Genomic DNA, 16,929 nt, shown 5'->3' on the forward strand with positions numbered 1-16,929 from the left:
GAGCTGAAACCACATTGGGAAGAAAAGCCTATGCTTTGGAGTCAACTTGTTTCAGACCTAGTGCCTCTATGTAATCCGATATTTTGACCTTTTGAAGCCCAAATCTCTTCCTTAGAACAATGAGGAAGATAATACTTACAAGGTTATTTGAGGATTAAAAGTAATCATGTATAAAATATATTATGTAACAAAAATAAAGACAAAAGAAACAATATTTCAACTGTGATTTTGTTAGACTTTTATTATGAATGTATTTTTTAAACCATCATTTCAGATCTCACTAAAACTGCACATCTTAGAGCAGTTAGATTTAAAGAGACTGACTACAGTTTTCATACCATTGATGTTGATGTCTTTTTCTTTAAGGAGCATTATGTGCATGACACTTCTATTGAAAGCCAAGCTAGAATCCTAGTTTCAATTTCCCTGTTATAAAAGCTATTCTACTTACTTGTGGGTATTAACTTGATGTGAAGAATGTAAAGTGAATTCTGAAAAACCTGTAAATAAGCACATGAGACTACATTTCATAATTAATAGTAAAGATACAGTTACTCCTTGATTTTTCAAATAAACTATAATATAGTAATCCAACTTATTCTGGTGTTGAGATACACTACAATTTTTGATTACTGTCCTAATAACCTTTCATTTAGATTATTCGCTATTTTTTGTTTATATTGTAAGTTAAGTAAAACCATGAAACTGACTTGAATATAAAAAAATCAGTAGTCTTGGGTTAAACATTCGCCACTTAAGGTCATTAGCTTAGCTGCAACATGTTACCAAACCAATACATATAACGTTATTAGGTAAGAGACTTAAAAAAAATCTGAATTAAGGATGAATAAATGTTATTAAGATGAACTATATGTGAACTTTCAGTTTAAAAATATACTTTTAAAGAACAGAATTATCAAAAGCTTCCATTTTTACTACTTTCTCCTCCAGTAATTATCTCTTATGTGATAATTTGATAAGCTCTAGGAGAATAAGAAAAAGTCCTTTTAGAATTCATGAGAGGTTTAATCAGGTAATTCCAGGACGGAAAAAAACCATTAAAATAAAATCTTATGATAATCATCTGGTATGTCCAATGACATGGGTATGATGTAACAAAAATGGTTACAAACTTACAATGTATTATTTACATTATATACTCAAAACTATCAAGCTAGTTAACTGTATCTGAGGAGACACATTATGACATAAGTTAAACAGTTTTTCATTGTTCATTAGAAAGAATGCAGTCAAGCTTTTAATGGAAATAATATACAAGTGAGGCACTTTTGAGGTCAGAAATAGAAAGCAAATGACACTACACACTGGAAATGTTCACAAAAATCTATGTGTATTTTTAATACAAAGACTTTTCAACTCGTTTATTCTTGAAAAATTTCAAAACTAACAACTGATGCAATTTAAGAAGCTTTCAGGAATAATGGCTAACATTTCAGTGTACCAAAGCATATGAATGTCTTATAACCACCTGGCTGCTAGGCAAACAGTACCTAATACCTTAAAGCCTTTTTTTTTTTCTTTTGGTTTATGTAAATCACCTCAGGTTGTGTTTGTTTTAAATAAATTCATTCTTTATGTCTGTCTCACTGCAAAAGACCTCATGGTGCTATTATCATGATTTATAGACTTTTTTAGTGCAACAATAGTGCCAGTTTCTAGTGCTTCCTCTTACACTTTGAAATGTGATCATGGAAGTCAAATCAAGAATGAGCATCATCATCAGTAAAGAATCCTTGCCTTTCAGGTAACTAAAGTTTTCTAAGTTTTATGCGGAAAAAATGTTACACTTGCTTAATGCACCTCTGGGCTACAATTAAAAACCCAATTTAACACATATTTCCAAGTGTAATCACAAAATCGAACATAAATTTCAATACAAGAAATATCCTTAAAATTCTTTACATTGACCAATTTAGAGGAAAGCACATTTCCTGTCTCTAGAGACTTACATGCATATTAAGAAACATTTCTGTGCCATTTAATTAAGGGGGCAAGGGAGAAGAAAAAGAAAAGAAAAAGCAAGACTTACCCAAGATATCAGATGGCACTACACACATGAATTCAAAGTGCATTTACATTACTTCAAAAGCTCATTTTAGGCACTGCTGAATAACCAATGAAAATATGTAGTTCAAGTTTTTCCCTTTAAATTCTAACCCCACCCCATCATCATCTCAGAAACATATACACGGCTGGGGGCAGTGGCTCACGCCTGTAATCCCAGCATTTTGGGAGGCCAAGGTGGGTGGATCACCTAAGGTCAAGAGTTCGAGTCCAGCCTGGCCAACATGGTGAAACCCCGTCTCTACTAAAAATACAAAAACTTAGCTGGGCATGGTGGTGGGCACCTGTAATCCCAGCTACTTGGGAGGCTGAGGCAGGAGAATCGCTTGAACCCAGGGAGCAGAGGTTGCAGGGAGCTGAGATTGCACCATTGCACTCCAGCCTGAGCAATAAAAGTGAAACTCCGTCTCAAAAAAACCAGAAACGTACACACATACTCTTTCTGAAGTTGTCATGATAAAATACAGGTGTGATTATGTTTTTCCATGTTTTGAGAACTATTTTTAAAAATTCTCCCTGACTGGCAGAAGGAGGAAAAAAATACCATTTTGGTAATGGCTTTTGAGAGTTAAAGCAACTGGTTCTATAAATGCCTCAGTACATCCATTAAGTTTGATTGCCAGTCCCAAATATCAACCAATATTTTAAAACAGCATATGTAAGAAAAAAGTGCTTAAAATCTTTCAGCAAGCCAACAAGACACATTAGGAAAATAACCATTTTACAATTCCTTTGAGATAGTTCTTATTCCTGGTTTCCCTGGTAGAGGTGGTCACCACATAAATAGCCCTTTAATGGTAGTAGTGATGAACCCTGTTAGAGATCCCTATTGCCATCTCATGTCTCTGGCCTGGAAATCATCCAGTAGGTGGTGCTGAAGCTCCACATGACATACTTCTTCAGAAATCAAATGATGTCCCTTTTCAAGCCAGGAAAAAATATCATTTAAGAATTATCAATTCTGAACAAAACAAGTTCATCGGACCAGTCTTGCTTGTCATACCATCTAGATGATTCCATTTTCAATACTATTACTGAAGCAGCTGTCTTGAGCCATCTGCTTATATCAGATAAAAACAAAGAAAAGTTTTAGAGGAAAAGCCAATTGGCAGTGCTGAAATCTGTACAGAGAATGAGAAAAGTTCCTGAACGTGCCTATACACATGTTTAAGAATCAGTGATTTAAACTACCCATTTGCTTTCACAAAGGAATTCTAATTTACTCAAAAGAAAATTTCCACATAGGGATTCAGAGAACATTATATCATCAGTTAATCTTGTAGACTGATTTAGAAACTGGGTATGTTAACTATAAAGATCCAAGGTAAAATAAAAACCATTTCATCACCATAGTTTTTAATGAAGAAACTTGTTTAAAATTGTAAAGGAAAAAATGGGAATGGGACGGCAAAATCTTAGCAGCAAAGTGGTTAAACAAATTGAAAATATTAATGCACAAACATTAAAATATTAAAGCATATATGTTGCATATAAAATACAGTACAGAACCAGGAGTTGCACTATACTGATTAGTGCTTAACAGAAGAAATGATTAAATTTGTTCCTCCCAGAAGTATATACACAGTTCATTTCCACAGCATTTTCCTATAGAGCCAGCAAGTTATTTTCTTCAGTAATTCACACCTTGATCAAACCTGAATTATAAACTTAGCACTTACAAATATGAAAATTCATTCACAAGGAAAAACAGTATTTCCATTTCACCAATAAAAATTTTGAAAGTTAACAGTCTATTCTAGGAAACCAAGCTTAGCTGAAAACTTCAGGGATGAAGATCATCTGTTGTAGCAGCATTCAAATATATAAACAGTAAAAATAAGACTTAAAACTGCTGCTACAGTGTCATGTTTTGGATTTAGTTCATCCAATTGATTTTTAGTACAAAACTAGAAATACCCTCTTCTTCATAACATCTATAGTTATCAATATATTTTTCTTCTTTTCAATGTGAAATAATACTTCAAGATGATCTATATACACAATGTTGTCAGTTCAAGCTGTCATATAAATATAAATGCTTTCTTAAAAAAAGTATTTTACAGACAGATAGTGTTATATACATTGTTCCGTTTAATCTGGGGCAAAAGAAAAAAGCTAACACAAGCTTAAGTGTGATATATAAAAAGAACGATACATAAATGACGTTTAAAAACCTGCATAGAAAATGAGCTTCAAATGGTAGTGTGATTTTAATTTTTATCACCTCTGAAACTTCAAGCCATTAAAAAAAAGGCACACTTCTCAACTTTATCCCTCTAAGGGAATGTTCTTAAAGAACCCTTTCCTTGGTTAGAGTTTTAATGTAACACTTAAGAAAACAACAACAAAAACAAAAATAGACAATTTGACTTCAAGGTACTTTAAAGTTTGTTGGAACATTTATCCAACTATTTTGTAAATTAAACATCCAGTAATATAATGCTCTGCAAAAGAAATACATTTATATGTACAAGATACTTCATTTACAATGTTGGATTAAATACTTTCCTGGGATAGTTTAGCACACATTTTAACATAAAATAATTTTGCTTTTGGCCAGTTTAAATAAAAATAAAATGTAACTGATAAAAAGTTATCATTGTTATGTAAATAATAAGCACTGAGGATTAAGCTAAAAAATTAGTAACACAGCTGAACATATTCTGGTTTAGCAGAATGATAAATGAAGATCTCAAGAGGAAGCTTTTACACTGACTATCCAGTCAAACTTTCTGCCTTGTAAAACATTTGTAAATGCAATATAATTTTTTGAAGGAGGAAACTCTGAAAGAAAACAACTTGCTGGTTGAATACCACAAAAACAACTAAAAAACTTCACTTTTTTTCTATAATGTTTGTTTACTCAGTCTCTTTTTATATAAAAATAAGTGTTACGTTCCCATCAAAACATTAGACAATTACATCTGTGCTTTAAAAAAAAAGTTGGTCACTCAAGGCTATTAGAGTATTTTTAAGGATTTTAGATTACCAGAATGTACAGATATAACTCAATATAAATTGTAGCCAAAGAGAAATAAGGATGAAAATATCAAATCATTCACATGGAATAAAAACATTATTAACTAGATGAGTTAAATATTCAAAATATATGGAATGTGACAGTAGATATACATATATATATATATCTACTTCAGAACTAGGAAGGGGAAGAAAAGTTTAATATGTAATAATTCGTACCTTACATTTAGTTAAATATAAACATTTGTTATTTATACATAAAACTGCTTTCAAAAAACAACTAATAAATGATTTAGTTGCACTTGTTTTACTTCTTGTAATTGCCAAGTGTTAACTTTTCTTAAATTGAAATCAACTGTCCCCTAGTGCACTTTTATTTTTAGTTCATGTCCTAATAAATTCAAACCTTTAAAAGTCCCATCACCTAACGCATAAATATACAAAAATGCCAAAAAATTAATCCCTTTTAGTTGGATCATATTTTATGCTGACTTTTTATAGCCAAATAACCAGAAATGGTTTCCTTCTGCAAATACTCTACAACCTGTAACAAAACATGCCATGCACTCAAGGGAAAAGTTAGGCATGGCGTGAAACGCCAAGAACTGATGAGTTCTGCTTCCTCCATGTGTGGCCCCAATGATACCAGGCAAGATTCCATATTGCTTGCCAAAAGCTTCCACAAATCCAAGTTAGCTAATTCCTGGAAACAAAGATTTTAAGCTCATTTTGGCACTGGACCATTTCATCCAGCAGCTTTATGTTTCCCACCACAGCAACCACATGCCTCACCACAGCGATGGCACATTCTCAAAGGGACGTAGCAGCACATACATGGTACAATGAAAGACAAAGCTACCAGGGCTAACCATCGCAAGCAGAACTTGTCGTCGCTAGTGTCACACGAACAGGGATCAGAAAAATCTCCCTCTGAGTCTGACATACAATGATACAACATGCTCTCTGCACAGAGCATGCAACTAACTTGATATATGCATCTTTTAATAGGGTCTGGAGCATCCTGACATTTTCCCCTGACATTTTCTTCGTGATTAAACCTTTCCTGGCAGTATACGCAGCGAGAACGTTCACCATCCTCTTTTCTTCGTTTTGACTTCTTAATTTTTAATGAGGAAGGCTGCGTCTTAAATACCACAGAGTCTTTAGGTGAACTTAACTTAGTCTCCTCCCCACAAGAGTACAGATAGTCTGATTTTTTACTGTCTGGTTTAGAAAACTGAATACTGGAATCAGCATCATCTCTTTCCAAGTCATTTTTCCACATGTCAGGATGTCTGTAGTCTGCATAGCGACGTATTAAGATATCTCGAGGGTTTATTCTGACAATCTCATCCTCATCTTGAAAGCTGACATGTCTGATTGATTTTAAAGGGACCTAAAAAAGAAACAGATAAAAACTGCAATGAGGGCTGTGATGGTTAATTTTATGTGTCACCTTGGTGGGGCCACAGTGTCCAGATATTTGTTCAAATATTATTCTGGATGTTTCCGTGATATGTTTTTGGGATGAGATCTACATTTCAATTGGTGGACTATGAACAAAGCACAGTACCTTCTGTGATGTAGGTGGACCTCATGAAATCCACTGAAGGCTTTACTAGAACTAAGACTGAGCTCCTCCTGAGCAAGAAAAATTCTGCCAGCAGGGTGCCTGTGGACGCAGACTACAACTATTTCTTGGGTCTCCAGACAGCCTACCCTGCAGATTTTGGATCTGTACCTCTACTATTGCATGAGCCATTTCCTTAAAATAAAATCCGTCCGTCCGTCCCTCTGTCCGTCCCTCCATCCGTTCGTCCCTCTGTCCGTCCGTCCCTCCCTCCCTCCATCCGTCCCTCCGTCCGCCTGCCCGTCCGTCTGTCCGTCCGTCCGTCCATCCATCCATCCATCCTGTTGGTTCTACTCTGGAAAACCTTGACTAATACTGATCTTAGTGTCAGTATTAGTCAAAGTGCGGTGTCACTCTAACAAATACCTAAAAATGTGGAAATGGTTTTGGAACTGGGTAATGGGTAGAGGTGCAAAGTATTTTGAGATGCATGTTAGAAAGAGCCTTGAAGATACTGTTGCTTCTAAATATGGACTTTAAAAGTGATTCTGGTAAGATCTCAGACGGAAATGAAGAACATGTTTTGGACACTGGAAGGAAGGCAACCTGTGTTATAAAGCAGCAAATAACCTGGCTAAATTGTGTTCCTGTGTTTTTTGGAAAGTAGAACTTGTGAGTGATTAACCTAAATATTTAGCAGATATTTCTAAGCAAAGTGTTGAAGATGTAGTCTCGTTTTTCCTTGCTGCTTATAGTAACATTCGAGAGGAAAGACACAAATTGAAAGACGAAACTGTTAAGCAAAAAGGAATAGAATATGAAGATTTGATACGTTCTATGTCTACCCATTTGCAATAAAATGAGAAAGCATGTTCAGAGAGAATATCTAGGGTGTGGTTGGACAATCATATGGTAAAACGAAATGCTGTCAATCTGGATTGAAGGGGACAGAGTCAGGACAAAATGAAGGAAGACTGTTGGACTTCTGGAATTCTACAGGATGGGCCAAGGGAGTAATGTGAAATATGACTTATCTTTCAAGAAAAGGGAAGAATGAGCCTGAAGGCAGGCAGTTTTCTCCTCAGTTCCAGAGGGTGGGGTCAATTCCTCAGTGTCAGTGGGCCAGGCTGTAGCAGCCCAGAGCCCTGGGGGCAATGCTGACACCTATAGCTGAGAGGGTGGGGCTACCATTCCAGTGGGCTCAGAAGGCAGAATATTAAAACAAAAAGGATTATTCTTAATCCTAAAATCTTTTTTTAAAAATCTTAAAATATTTTAAAAAGTTTAAAAATCTAATGGAATTATTGTAAGGTTTTGGAATTGCTTGGGACCCATGACATCTTTCTTCCATTCAACTTCTCACTTTTTGAATAGGAATGCCTATCCTGTACCTTTCCTATCATGATATTCTCTAACCTATCCTATCATAGTATTTGTACTATGAAATTACAAATTTCACAGGTTCATAGCTGAAGACGAATTTTGCCTTAAGATATATGTACCTTGTCTTACCCACACTTGATTGAAAGATGTTATTCGGATGAGATTTGGGACTTAAGAGTTGATGCTGGAATGGGTTATATCTTTGGGGCTGCTGGGATGAGGATGAATGTATTTTGCATGTGAGAAGGGCGTGAATTTGGGGACAAAGGACAAAATGTTATGGTCTGACTTATGTCCTCTTCAAATTCATATGCTGAGGCCCTAGCCTCCAGTAATGCGACTGCATTTGGAGACAGAGCCTTTTAAGAGGTGACTAAGTTAAAATGTGGCCCTTAGGAGAGACTTCAATCCAATCTGACTGTTTTCTTTATGAAGAAATTTGGACACACAGAGAAAGACACCAGGGATGTACGTGCAGAGGAAAGACCATGTGAGGGCAAAGTCAAAAGGCAGCTACCTGCAAGCCAAGAAGAAAGTACTCAGAAGAAACCAAACCTACCAACAACTTTGATCTTGGACTTCTAAGAATTTTAAGAGAACAAATTTCTGTTGTTGAAGCTACCCAGTCTGTAGTATTTTGTTGTGGGAGTCCTAGCAAATTACTACAAAGACATACATGTTTATAGCTTTGGTACACAAAAAGTCTCTGAAAAATGACGTAAAATACCCCTATCTCCACAACCCTTCTGGGAAGGTTGGCTCTTTGAGGCCAAAGAACAAAATTAAGTCTTTTGACTCCTTCCATCATCCATAAATGCAGTCTTCTAACTAGACAAATTTGTATCTTTAGCTCTAGTTCCTGGACATAGTGACTAGTCTACTACAAGTACGCATCTGACTCAGTTTGGGGCACATTTCTGTTCCCCAGATATATGGAATTAGGGTTAAAAAAATTTTTAGGTCTGAGCTAAAGGTGGGGTGACAGATACAGTTTATTAAATTAACAATATATAATTCCTTTTGGTCCTATCTGACGAAAAGCTCCAGAAATCTTTTAGACTCGAATGAGAAGTTTGGAAAGTTTTTAACTAACGGCGTTTATAAGCACATATGCAGCAAACTTACACAATGAAAAATTTTCTAGTACAATTCAACTATATGGAGAATTAGAAAGACTGGAAAACTTCACCTGTATGCTAATTAGTTAAATTCTAAATCAGAAGATAAACTAACATTACTTACCCTATTTTGGGACTTCAGGCTTCCACATTCCTTGGATATTTGCCGCTGTACATATTCCATACTTCTGCTCTGAATGTCCAAGCCTGGCTGACCAAATGTTATCTAAAATACAAACAATTTCTACTTAAATGACACAAGAATTTTACCTTTAATGCAACTATGTACAGTGTATATTCCAAAACCTCATAACCTATTAGCAGTAAAGTTTTTCAAAAACGGTTTTGAGAATAAAATACAATTATTTCCCCCCACCTAAAACACAAACAAAAACTGTAGGTCTTTTCTTACACATTTAAACTTTAACAAGTAATGAATACATAGTCAAAAAAGTACAAACAACCCAAATACTCATCAACTAATGAATGGATAAACAAAATGCAGTAAATCCATAGGTGGAATATTATTCAACCACAAAAAGAAATAAAGTAGTTACACATGTCACAATAAGGGTTGCCAGGGGCTGGGAATAGGGAAGGAGTGGCAATGACTGATAATCAGTGTGGGTTTTTTGGGAAGTGATATGGAATTTGATACTGCTGATGGCTGCATAAGCTTGTGAATGTAATAAAAACCACCAAATTATATACTTTTTTAAAGGATGATTTTGTGGTAGGTGAATTACATAGCAATAAAAAAATAGGAATCTTTAGTGTCCTGATACATTTATAAGTGTTTTGAATTGCAAAGCCCATTTCAGACCTAAATTACAGCTAAAATGTATGAATGTTTAATTTTTAAAATTTTATGGTGAAAAATTCCAACACACATAAAAGGAGAGAATAATGTAATGAATCACCACAGGTCTATTATCTAGCTTCAGTTATCATCAACATTTTGGCAATTTTGTTTACTTCTTATTTTTCCAGATAATTTTGATCCAACTCCTACTGTTATATACTTAATAAAACTATAACCCTGAAAATAAATAGTAACAGATGCAGATAGCAAAATTTTCAAATAGTATAAAAGCACATGAAGTAAAAATCTTCCTTCCATCTTAGACTTTCAGTCCCAGTTTTAAAAGCTATCATAAAAAAAATTTTTTTAGTGTATTCTTCCAAAAATTTTTACACATACACACACACACACAACTTTAAAATAGGACCCTTTGTACTGTGCCCTTGGTTTCTGCATTTAATGATACAATATGGAGGCCATTCTATGTTTATAAGTAGAATATGTAAGAATTTAGAAATTAACAAGAGGAAATAACTATGGATTAAATGGTCTGGGAAGGCATGAAAGGAAATGTGACTTGAAGGAAACACAGAATAAGCTAGGTGTTTGGTCAAGTGAAAAACAGAAGAACATTACACAAAAGGAAGCACAGAGAACAATTTTCTTTCCTGGTAGAATACAATGACCTCAACTAGTATATTAAATATGTATTTCTAAGAACTATTTTAAAGAGTAAAAATGTCCATTTTCTCACCACTGTCTCAGAAAAAAGTCATACACACCACTTAAACAATACACACTTTGAAAACTACCTGAGTCAATAGGGTATCTGAATATTAGTTCTCTCACACAATCTCTAAGTGAAAAGACAAATAAATGGACAGTATTGACCTTTGCACACTTACTAAAAACAGATGTGATAAGTTACACCCCAATTAATTTCTGCTTTTTAATATCCTCAAAATGTGGTACTTTTGCTATAATCTTCAGGAAAATTTATCAGCTGAAAAAGTCATAAGAGATGCCTCTTCAAAGCTGGTCACAATTAAAATTTTAAAAGGATTCCATTTACAATAAAACAATAAAAATGGTACAAATAAATAATCCTATAAAATATGTATTATCCTTTCACAAAGAAAATGCAAAGTTTTATGTAAAGATACAGAAAAAGAGCTAAACAGAGGGATATAGCATATTCACGAATAAGATGATAAATTATCCCCTAAACTAATATACACATTCAGAGCAATTCAAATATATAAACCATAAAAGGATTTGTCACCAGATTTGACAAGCTGATTCTAATTTTTTTAAAAGGGTAAACAGCCAAATCGGGGCGGGAGAGGGGGGAGATCCAAGAGGAATAACAAAGTTAGGCACTTTCTCTACAAATATTAAGTAATTATAGAGCTACAGCATTTCTAGAGTAAAGATGACAATGTGGCACTAATTTCGATTAGAGACATCAGAAATACTCAAACATACAAAGCAATCTGACGTGACGGATATGGTACTGCGTATCAGTGCAGAGAAAGGCTCCAATATACAGTGAGGGGACAATTAGTAACCTATGTGAAAAAATAAAATTTGATCCCTACCACAGAAATCAATTTAAAGTGGGTTAAAGACAAAACTTTAAAACTTTTAGATTAGGAAGATAATCTTTAAGATAAGGATAGGGAGGGGTCTGTAAAAATAATAAAAGGTATCATAAATTCAACTGCATTAAAATGTATAATGTCTGTTCACCAAAACACCACAAAGAGTGAAAAATAATCACAAACTAGCAGATACTAGCTGCAAATAAAACTCAGAAAGATCTGAATCCAGAATATACAGACAAGTGACACAGAACATTTGATTACCTAGCAAAAGGCCATGTGAGAGCATGCAGGTAAAATCCATTTGTAAAGGAACAATCACAGTTATTTCCAAAGTCTTTCAAATACTCAATACATATTCCCTGTACACATGGTACATACACATCAATCCTAAAGTCCAACTTGTCCCAGAACCTTCTGTAGCACATCAATGTCAAAAATCCAATGCTAAATACTCTAAAGAAACTCATGCACATGAATAGCTGCAGACAAGAAAGTCTGTACTAGCAGTATGCCTATAACAACAAAAACCTGAAAACAACTGAAATATCCAATTGGGAGAATAAAAAGAAACAAGTTTTAGAACTATCAAGGAAAGCATGAGAATGTCCGACAAAAACAATTCCAGGAAATAGTTATCTCTAGGATGAAAGCAAAGGTATAGATTGGGGGTGTTCCTGTTTTAAGTTGTTTGGTGGTTTCTCAAGTATTCAGTGAATATATTCTTTTTTATGTATTAAACACGTCATAAATCTCTGACATATGCTGTCATATTTGTCTACAGTGAAATGAACCCGATAATGTGAAAGTAAAAGAAACTGAGTTAAAGAACTATATAATGGCTTCCAGGCCTTTAAGACTTTGAAACAATGTATGTATCCATCCAAAAGACTTTTGTTTTCTTTTTTTTTTTTTTTTTGAGACGAGGTCTCACTCTATCACCCAGATTGAGTGCAATGGTGTGCGTGGCTCACTGCAGCCTGGACCTCCCTGGCTCAAGCAATTCTCCTGCTTTAGATTCCTGAGTAGCTGAGACTACAGGTGTGTACCACCGTGCCCGGCTAATTTTTATATATATATAAATTTATATGTTAGAGATGGAGTCTTGCTATGCTGCCCAGGTGGTCTCAAAAGCCTAGTCTCAAGTGATCCTCCTACCTCAACCTCCCATTGTCCTGGGATTGCAAGGGTGAGCAACCATGCCTGGCCTCAAAAGATTTACTAGCTCTTCAAAATATTAAAAAATGAGTCAAAGACAAACACTGGCAATGCCTATTGAAGCTTTACTAAGGGAACCTAAGCTAACGCAGTTGACAATTCTTTATGGGTCCCATCTCTGCAGATCTAGTGAGCATAGGCCCTACCGGCCTGTTGTTTTGGACTATCTTTTCAAGGACATCTGTACAGTGAAACCCTTGAAAGACATAGTGTTTCCCCTTTGGAAAGAGGCTTGTTTAGTGTCCAGTATGACAAAGACGGTATCTTCTTCCTCAGCAAGTGAGGCAGGCTATTGAACTGCATTAAAAGTCATTATAAAAGACTTGGCTTCCCTAAGTTCAGGGTTCCAAAGCTGGGATGCAAACCCACTGAGTGGACAACGTATTTCTGAGCATCACTCCCATGGGATTTGGAGGAGCAAGGGAAACCAACACAAATATGAAGCTCATGCTACTATTGTACTGTGAAGAATAACAGAGTCCTTTGTCTCTGACCCAGCAGCCATGTCTTCTAGCAGCATTCATAAAACTAGTAAGTTAACTTGCTAGCTTACTCTTTATAGTTCAGCAAGGCAATTGTCTAGTCCTTTTGGCAAGGTTGTTCCTCTGTTGTAGAAAAGGACCCATCGATTTACTCCAGTTGAATGTTATTAAACATTCAAAGGACATAGTTATTTTGTTGAGCATTTACACTCACCAAGCTAGCTTTCAGTGATGATCTCATAAAGACCTATTTTAGGTAGAGAATGTGTTAATCAGGCTACTACAAGTAACTACAGTCCTCAGGATGGTTGAAATCAAATTTTATGTTCTGATTTTCACATATCATTTTCTTAAACTCAATTACTTGAACCTCTGAAAATGACTTTAGTCCTAGTATCCTATGAAAATAAGGTGTCTGGTCTGCAAGCTGAGGGCCAGATTCTGTACTATGGAAAACTCATCCTGTGAGGCCTTCTGGGTCACATACAAATGGACAACTGCTACACTATCCTAACAGCACTGTGCTGAATGGTACTGTGTTTTATTCCTATTAAGAAACTTCTACAATATTTCTTTACTATATGTATAGCTATAGTCTACTGCAGCTTTAAAAGAGAAAACCATTCCATTATAGTTCCTATTAAATTGAGAAGTTCACTGATTATAACATCAGCAAATGTGTAAACATCTAGTTATGCAAATTTATATAATATAACCCTTGTTTCTCTAAGTCACATCAATCTTGGAGATAAGAAAAAGTATCAATTACAAGTATTACTGTTCTATTTATTTGACATTTTTCCTAAGTGCTTTATATATAAAAGATTAATTATTAATATTCATAACAACTCTAGGAGGTAGATACTGATATTATACCAATTTACAGATGAGGATACTAAGGCACAAAGAACGTAAGTAACTTGTCCAAGGCCACACAGCTAGTAAGTAAAGAAGCTGGAATTCAGACCCAAACAGAATAGGCTCTAGAGGCCATGTCATAATCCCAAAGCTAAGAGCTGTCTGCCAAATGTTGTTCACTTCTCTCTCTCTAGTTATTTAGCACTTTTTGTGCTTTCTACCTGATAACTACATTCTTCAACCACCCCATCATAACTGCCATTACTATTTTGGGAGAAGAGTTCAGTTCTTTTTCCCCATCAATCAAAAGAACACCTTTAAATTTATAGTTCTTTCAGCCAAAGAAGGTAGGCCAAATAAATTCCCTGGGTCTGGGATGAGGAATACTCGTATATCGTAACGTCCCTGTGTTCCATTCACCGTGTTTTCTTTCCCTGTTCAACTGTATGAATCAGTGACTTAGTTCAGGATATGCATACTTTACCTCTCTCCTACGTTGACATGAGTTGTTCTGCCCACTCAGTATGTGGGAAAATATTTTGTATTAAAAACTGTTAAAATGCGTATCTCCAGATTCAAATGTCTCATAGGATGCCTGGACGTTTACAAGCAAATATGACTCCCGGTAGGTTCATTTTAATATCCCAAAATCTCTAGCGAAAACATGCAGATTGCTTTTAGCCTTTATTCTTGCAATTATTTTGCTCAAGGTAAAACTGGCTTGCAATTTTTTCCTTAATTTTTCTTTAATTTTTTATAAAATTTCATAATAAATTTGGACAACATACATAAACTACAGATAATTTTTAATCACTAAAATTAGGTAGTTTGCCAGTTTGTTGTGAGGATTAAGAGTTATATAAGTAAAGCACTTAAAACAGTATCTAGCACATAGTAGTTACCAGCTATGATAAAAATTAATAATAATGATCAGTGAAAAATAAAGTTACAGGGAGCCTGGGAGACTTACCCATAGATTTTTACAATCCGTGTCTACCTTGAATAATTCAAACTGTATTTGCTATGGTATGAGAGTTGCTGGAAGAAAAGGTCCTAGATGATCTAGAAGGTTTTTTGTTCTCTCTCTACCCACTTTTAAGACTTTAGGACAAGAATAGTAGGGCCCACAATGCTGAATTAATCAAGTTTGAATTTCATTAACTTTCTGTCTCCATAGCAAATCTGTAACTCTACCTAAACTTCACTTGCACTTCTCTCTTCTCATGCAATTCTCCTGTCTTTACAGTCTCTGTTGTACCTTTCTCTATCAATTTCTCTCTGTCATGAATCTTTTAATTTCTCCACTTTCTTCATCTTATGACCATATTCATTTCTTGACCCTGCACCCCTCAAACTCCATCTATTTGTTAAGGAAGGCTTTTGCAGTCAAGCTTCTAGAGAAGTGGCTAGCAAACATCATCTTTGTTTCCTCTCCAGTCATGCACACCTCTTAATCCCACTGAAAATGTGGTACAGTTATCAATTACCTTTATAGAAATGAATTTGAATTTTATTGGGGCATTTTTGCTGTAAAATATTAATTAACTACTCCATCATTTCCTTTCCTTACTCCATCACTGCCCTCCCCAGGCTTCTGAGACACCCTTTTCTGGTTCGCCTAATGTGACTGTTCTTTCTTAACTCACTGACTCAATATTTAGTGATTCCCTACTGTTAATAGTTTTAAAATAGAACATAGTCTTTCAAAGTAATTCTAACTGTCCCCATAGTTTCAATTTTCATTCTCTGATAATGATTTCCAAAATTTATCTCCAGTCTTTAACTCTCCCTGAGCTTCAAACAACATTTAAAGAGCTACTGGCTGAAAACTCCTAAATCTGTTCAAAGGCATGAAGTCACAGATTCCAGGAGCTCTATACACACAAAACAAAATACATAACCTAATACCTAGGTATAGCATAATAAAACATCTGAAAACAATAAAGATATTATTTCTTAACAGGAAGGGTAGAAACTTCTCAATGGTATTACAGTTTTTAAATTGATGAAAGAAAATAAATTGTAACAGAATTCAATGAAAAGCAAAACATCCTTCAAAAATGAAGGAAATAAAAGATTTTTTTCAGATAAATGAAAACTGAGGTTCAGCAAGCACCAATAAACGGCAAATGATCCTAGATGGAAGTATAATACATAACATATTGAAGAATGTCAAAAGTCATAAAAAGGTGAATAAACCTAAATGAATGCTGTTTAAAATATTTTGGCAAAGTTTTAAATTTTATAGAGATAAAGTTTGTAATGACAATTACATAAAAGGTAAAAAGGAGGTAAACTGAGTTAAGATACTGTAGATCTGTGCATTATCCTGAAAATGGTAAAACACTAATACAGGTTCGATTTTAAGGAAGCAAGATACATTCGTAATCTCTAGGATAACCACTAAAAATACTGAACAACTGTATTACTAATTAGCTAATAAAGGGATGAGAATCAAGCAATTGAATATATTTGAATAAGCACAGTGAAGGAAAAAAACACAGCAAATGGGGCAAATAAAAAATGAATAAAATGGTAGATTTATATCAATAATTGTGGTAAAAGTAAATGAACAAAATACTCCAATTAAAAAACAAAGATACTCTGGGGAAAAAAAACCCAAACCCAACTATATATGGTTTAAAAGAGAGGTCTGAAATGTTGGAAGTAAAAGGAAAAATACAAACAAAAAAAACTATTGTGAAAGTGCTAACCAGAAGAAAATTGATGTAATCAGACATCAAAAAAGTACTTGTAGGCAAGAAGTATTACTAGAGACAAAGGAGGATATCTCATAATGACAAAAGGATCAATTCAACAAAAATGCTGCTAT

General features: G+C 34.7%; 1 protein-coding gene across 1 annotated transcript in view; it reads right to left on the minus strand.

Moving 5' to 3' along the window:
- Window positions 1–221: 221 nt before the first annotated feature.
- SPRED1 (sprouty related EVH1 domain containing 1) overlaps window positions 222–16,929 on the minus strand; it is a 108,641-nt gene continuing 91,933 nt past the window's right edge. The window contains exons 6-7 of the mRNA XM_023230275.2: window positions 9,260–9,361; window positions 222–6,460 (exon numbers count right to left, since the gene is read on the minus strand). Coding sequence (XP_023086043.1) covers window positions 5,810–6,460; window positions 9,260–9,361 — 753 coding nt within the window. The 3' untranslated portion in view covers window positions 222–5,809. The remainder of the gene's footprint in view (window positions 6,461–9,259; window positions 9,362–16,929) is intronic.

This window comes from Piliocolobus tephrosceles, chromosome 6 (genome assembly GCF_002776525.5).
Source record: "Piliocolobus tephrosceles isolate RC106 chromosome 6, ASM277652v3, whole genome shotgun sequence".
In the NCBI taxonomy this organism is placed as follows: Eukaryota; Metazoa; Chordata; class Mammalia; order Primates; family Cercopithecidae; genus Piliocolobus; species Piliocolobus tephrosceles.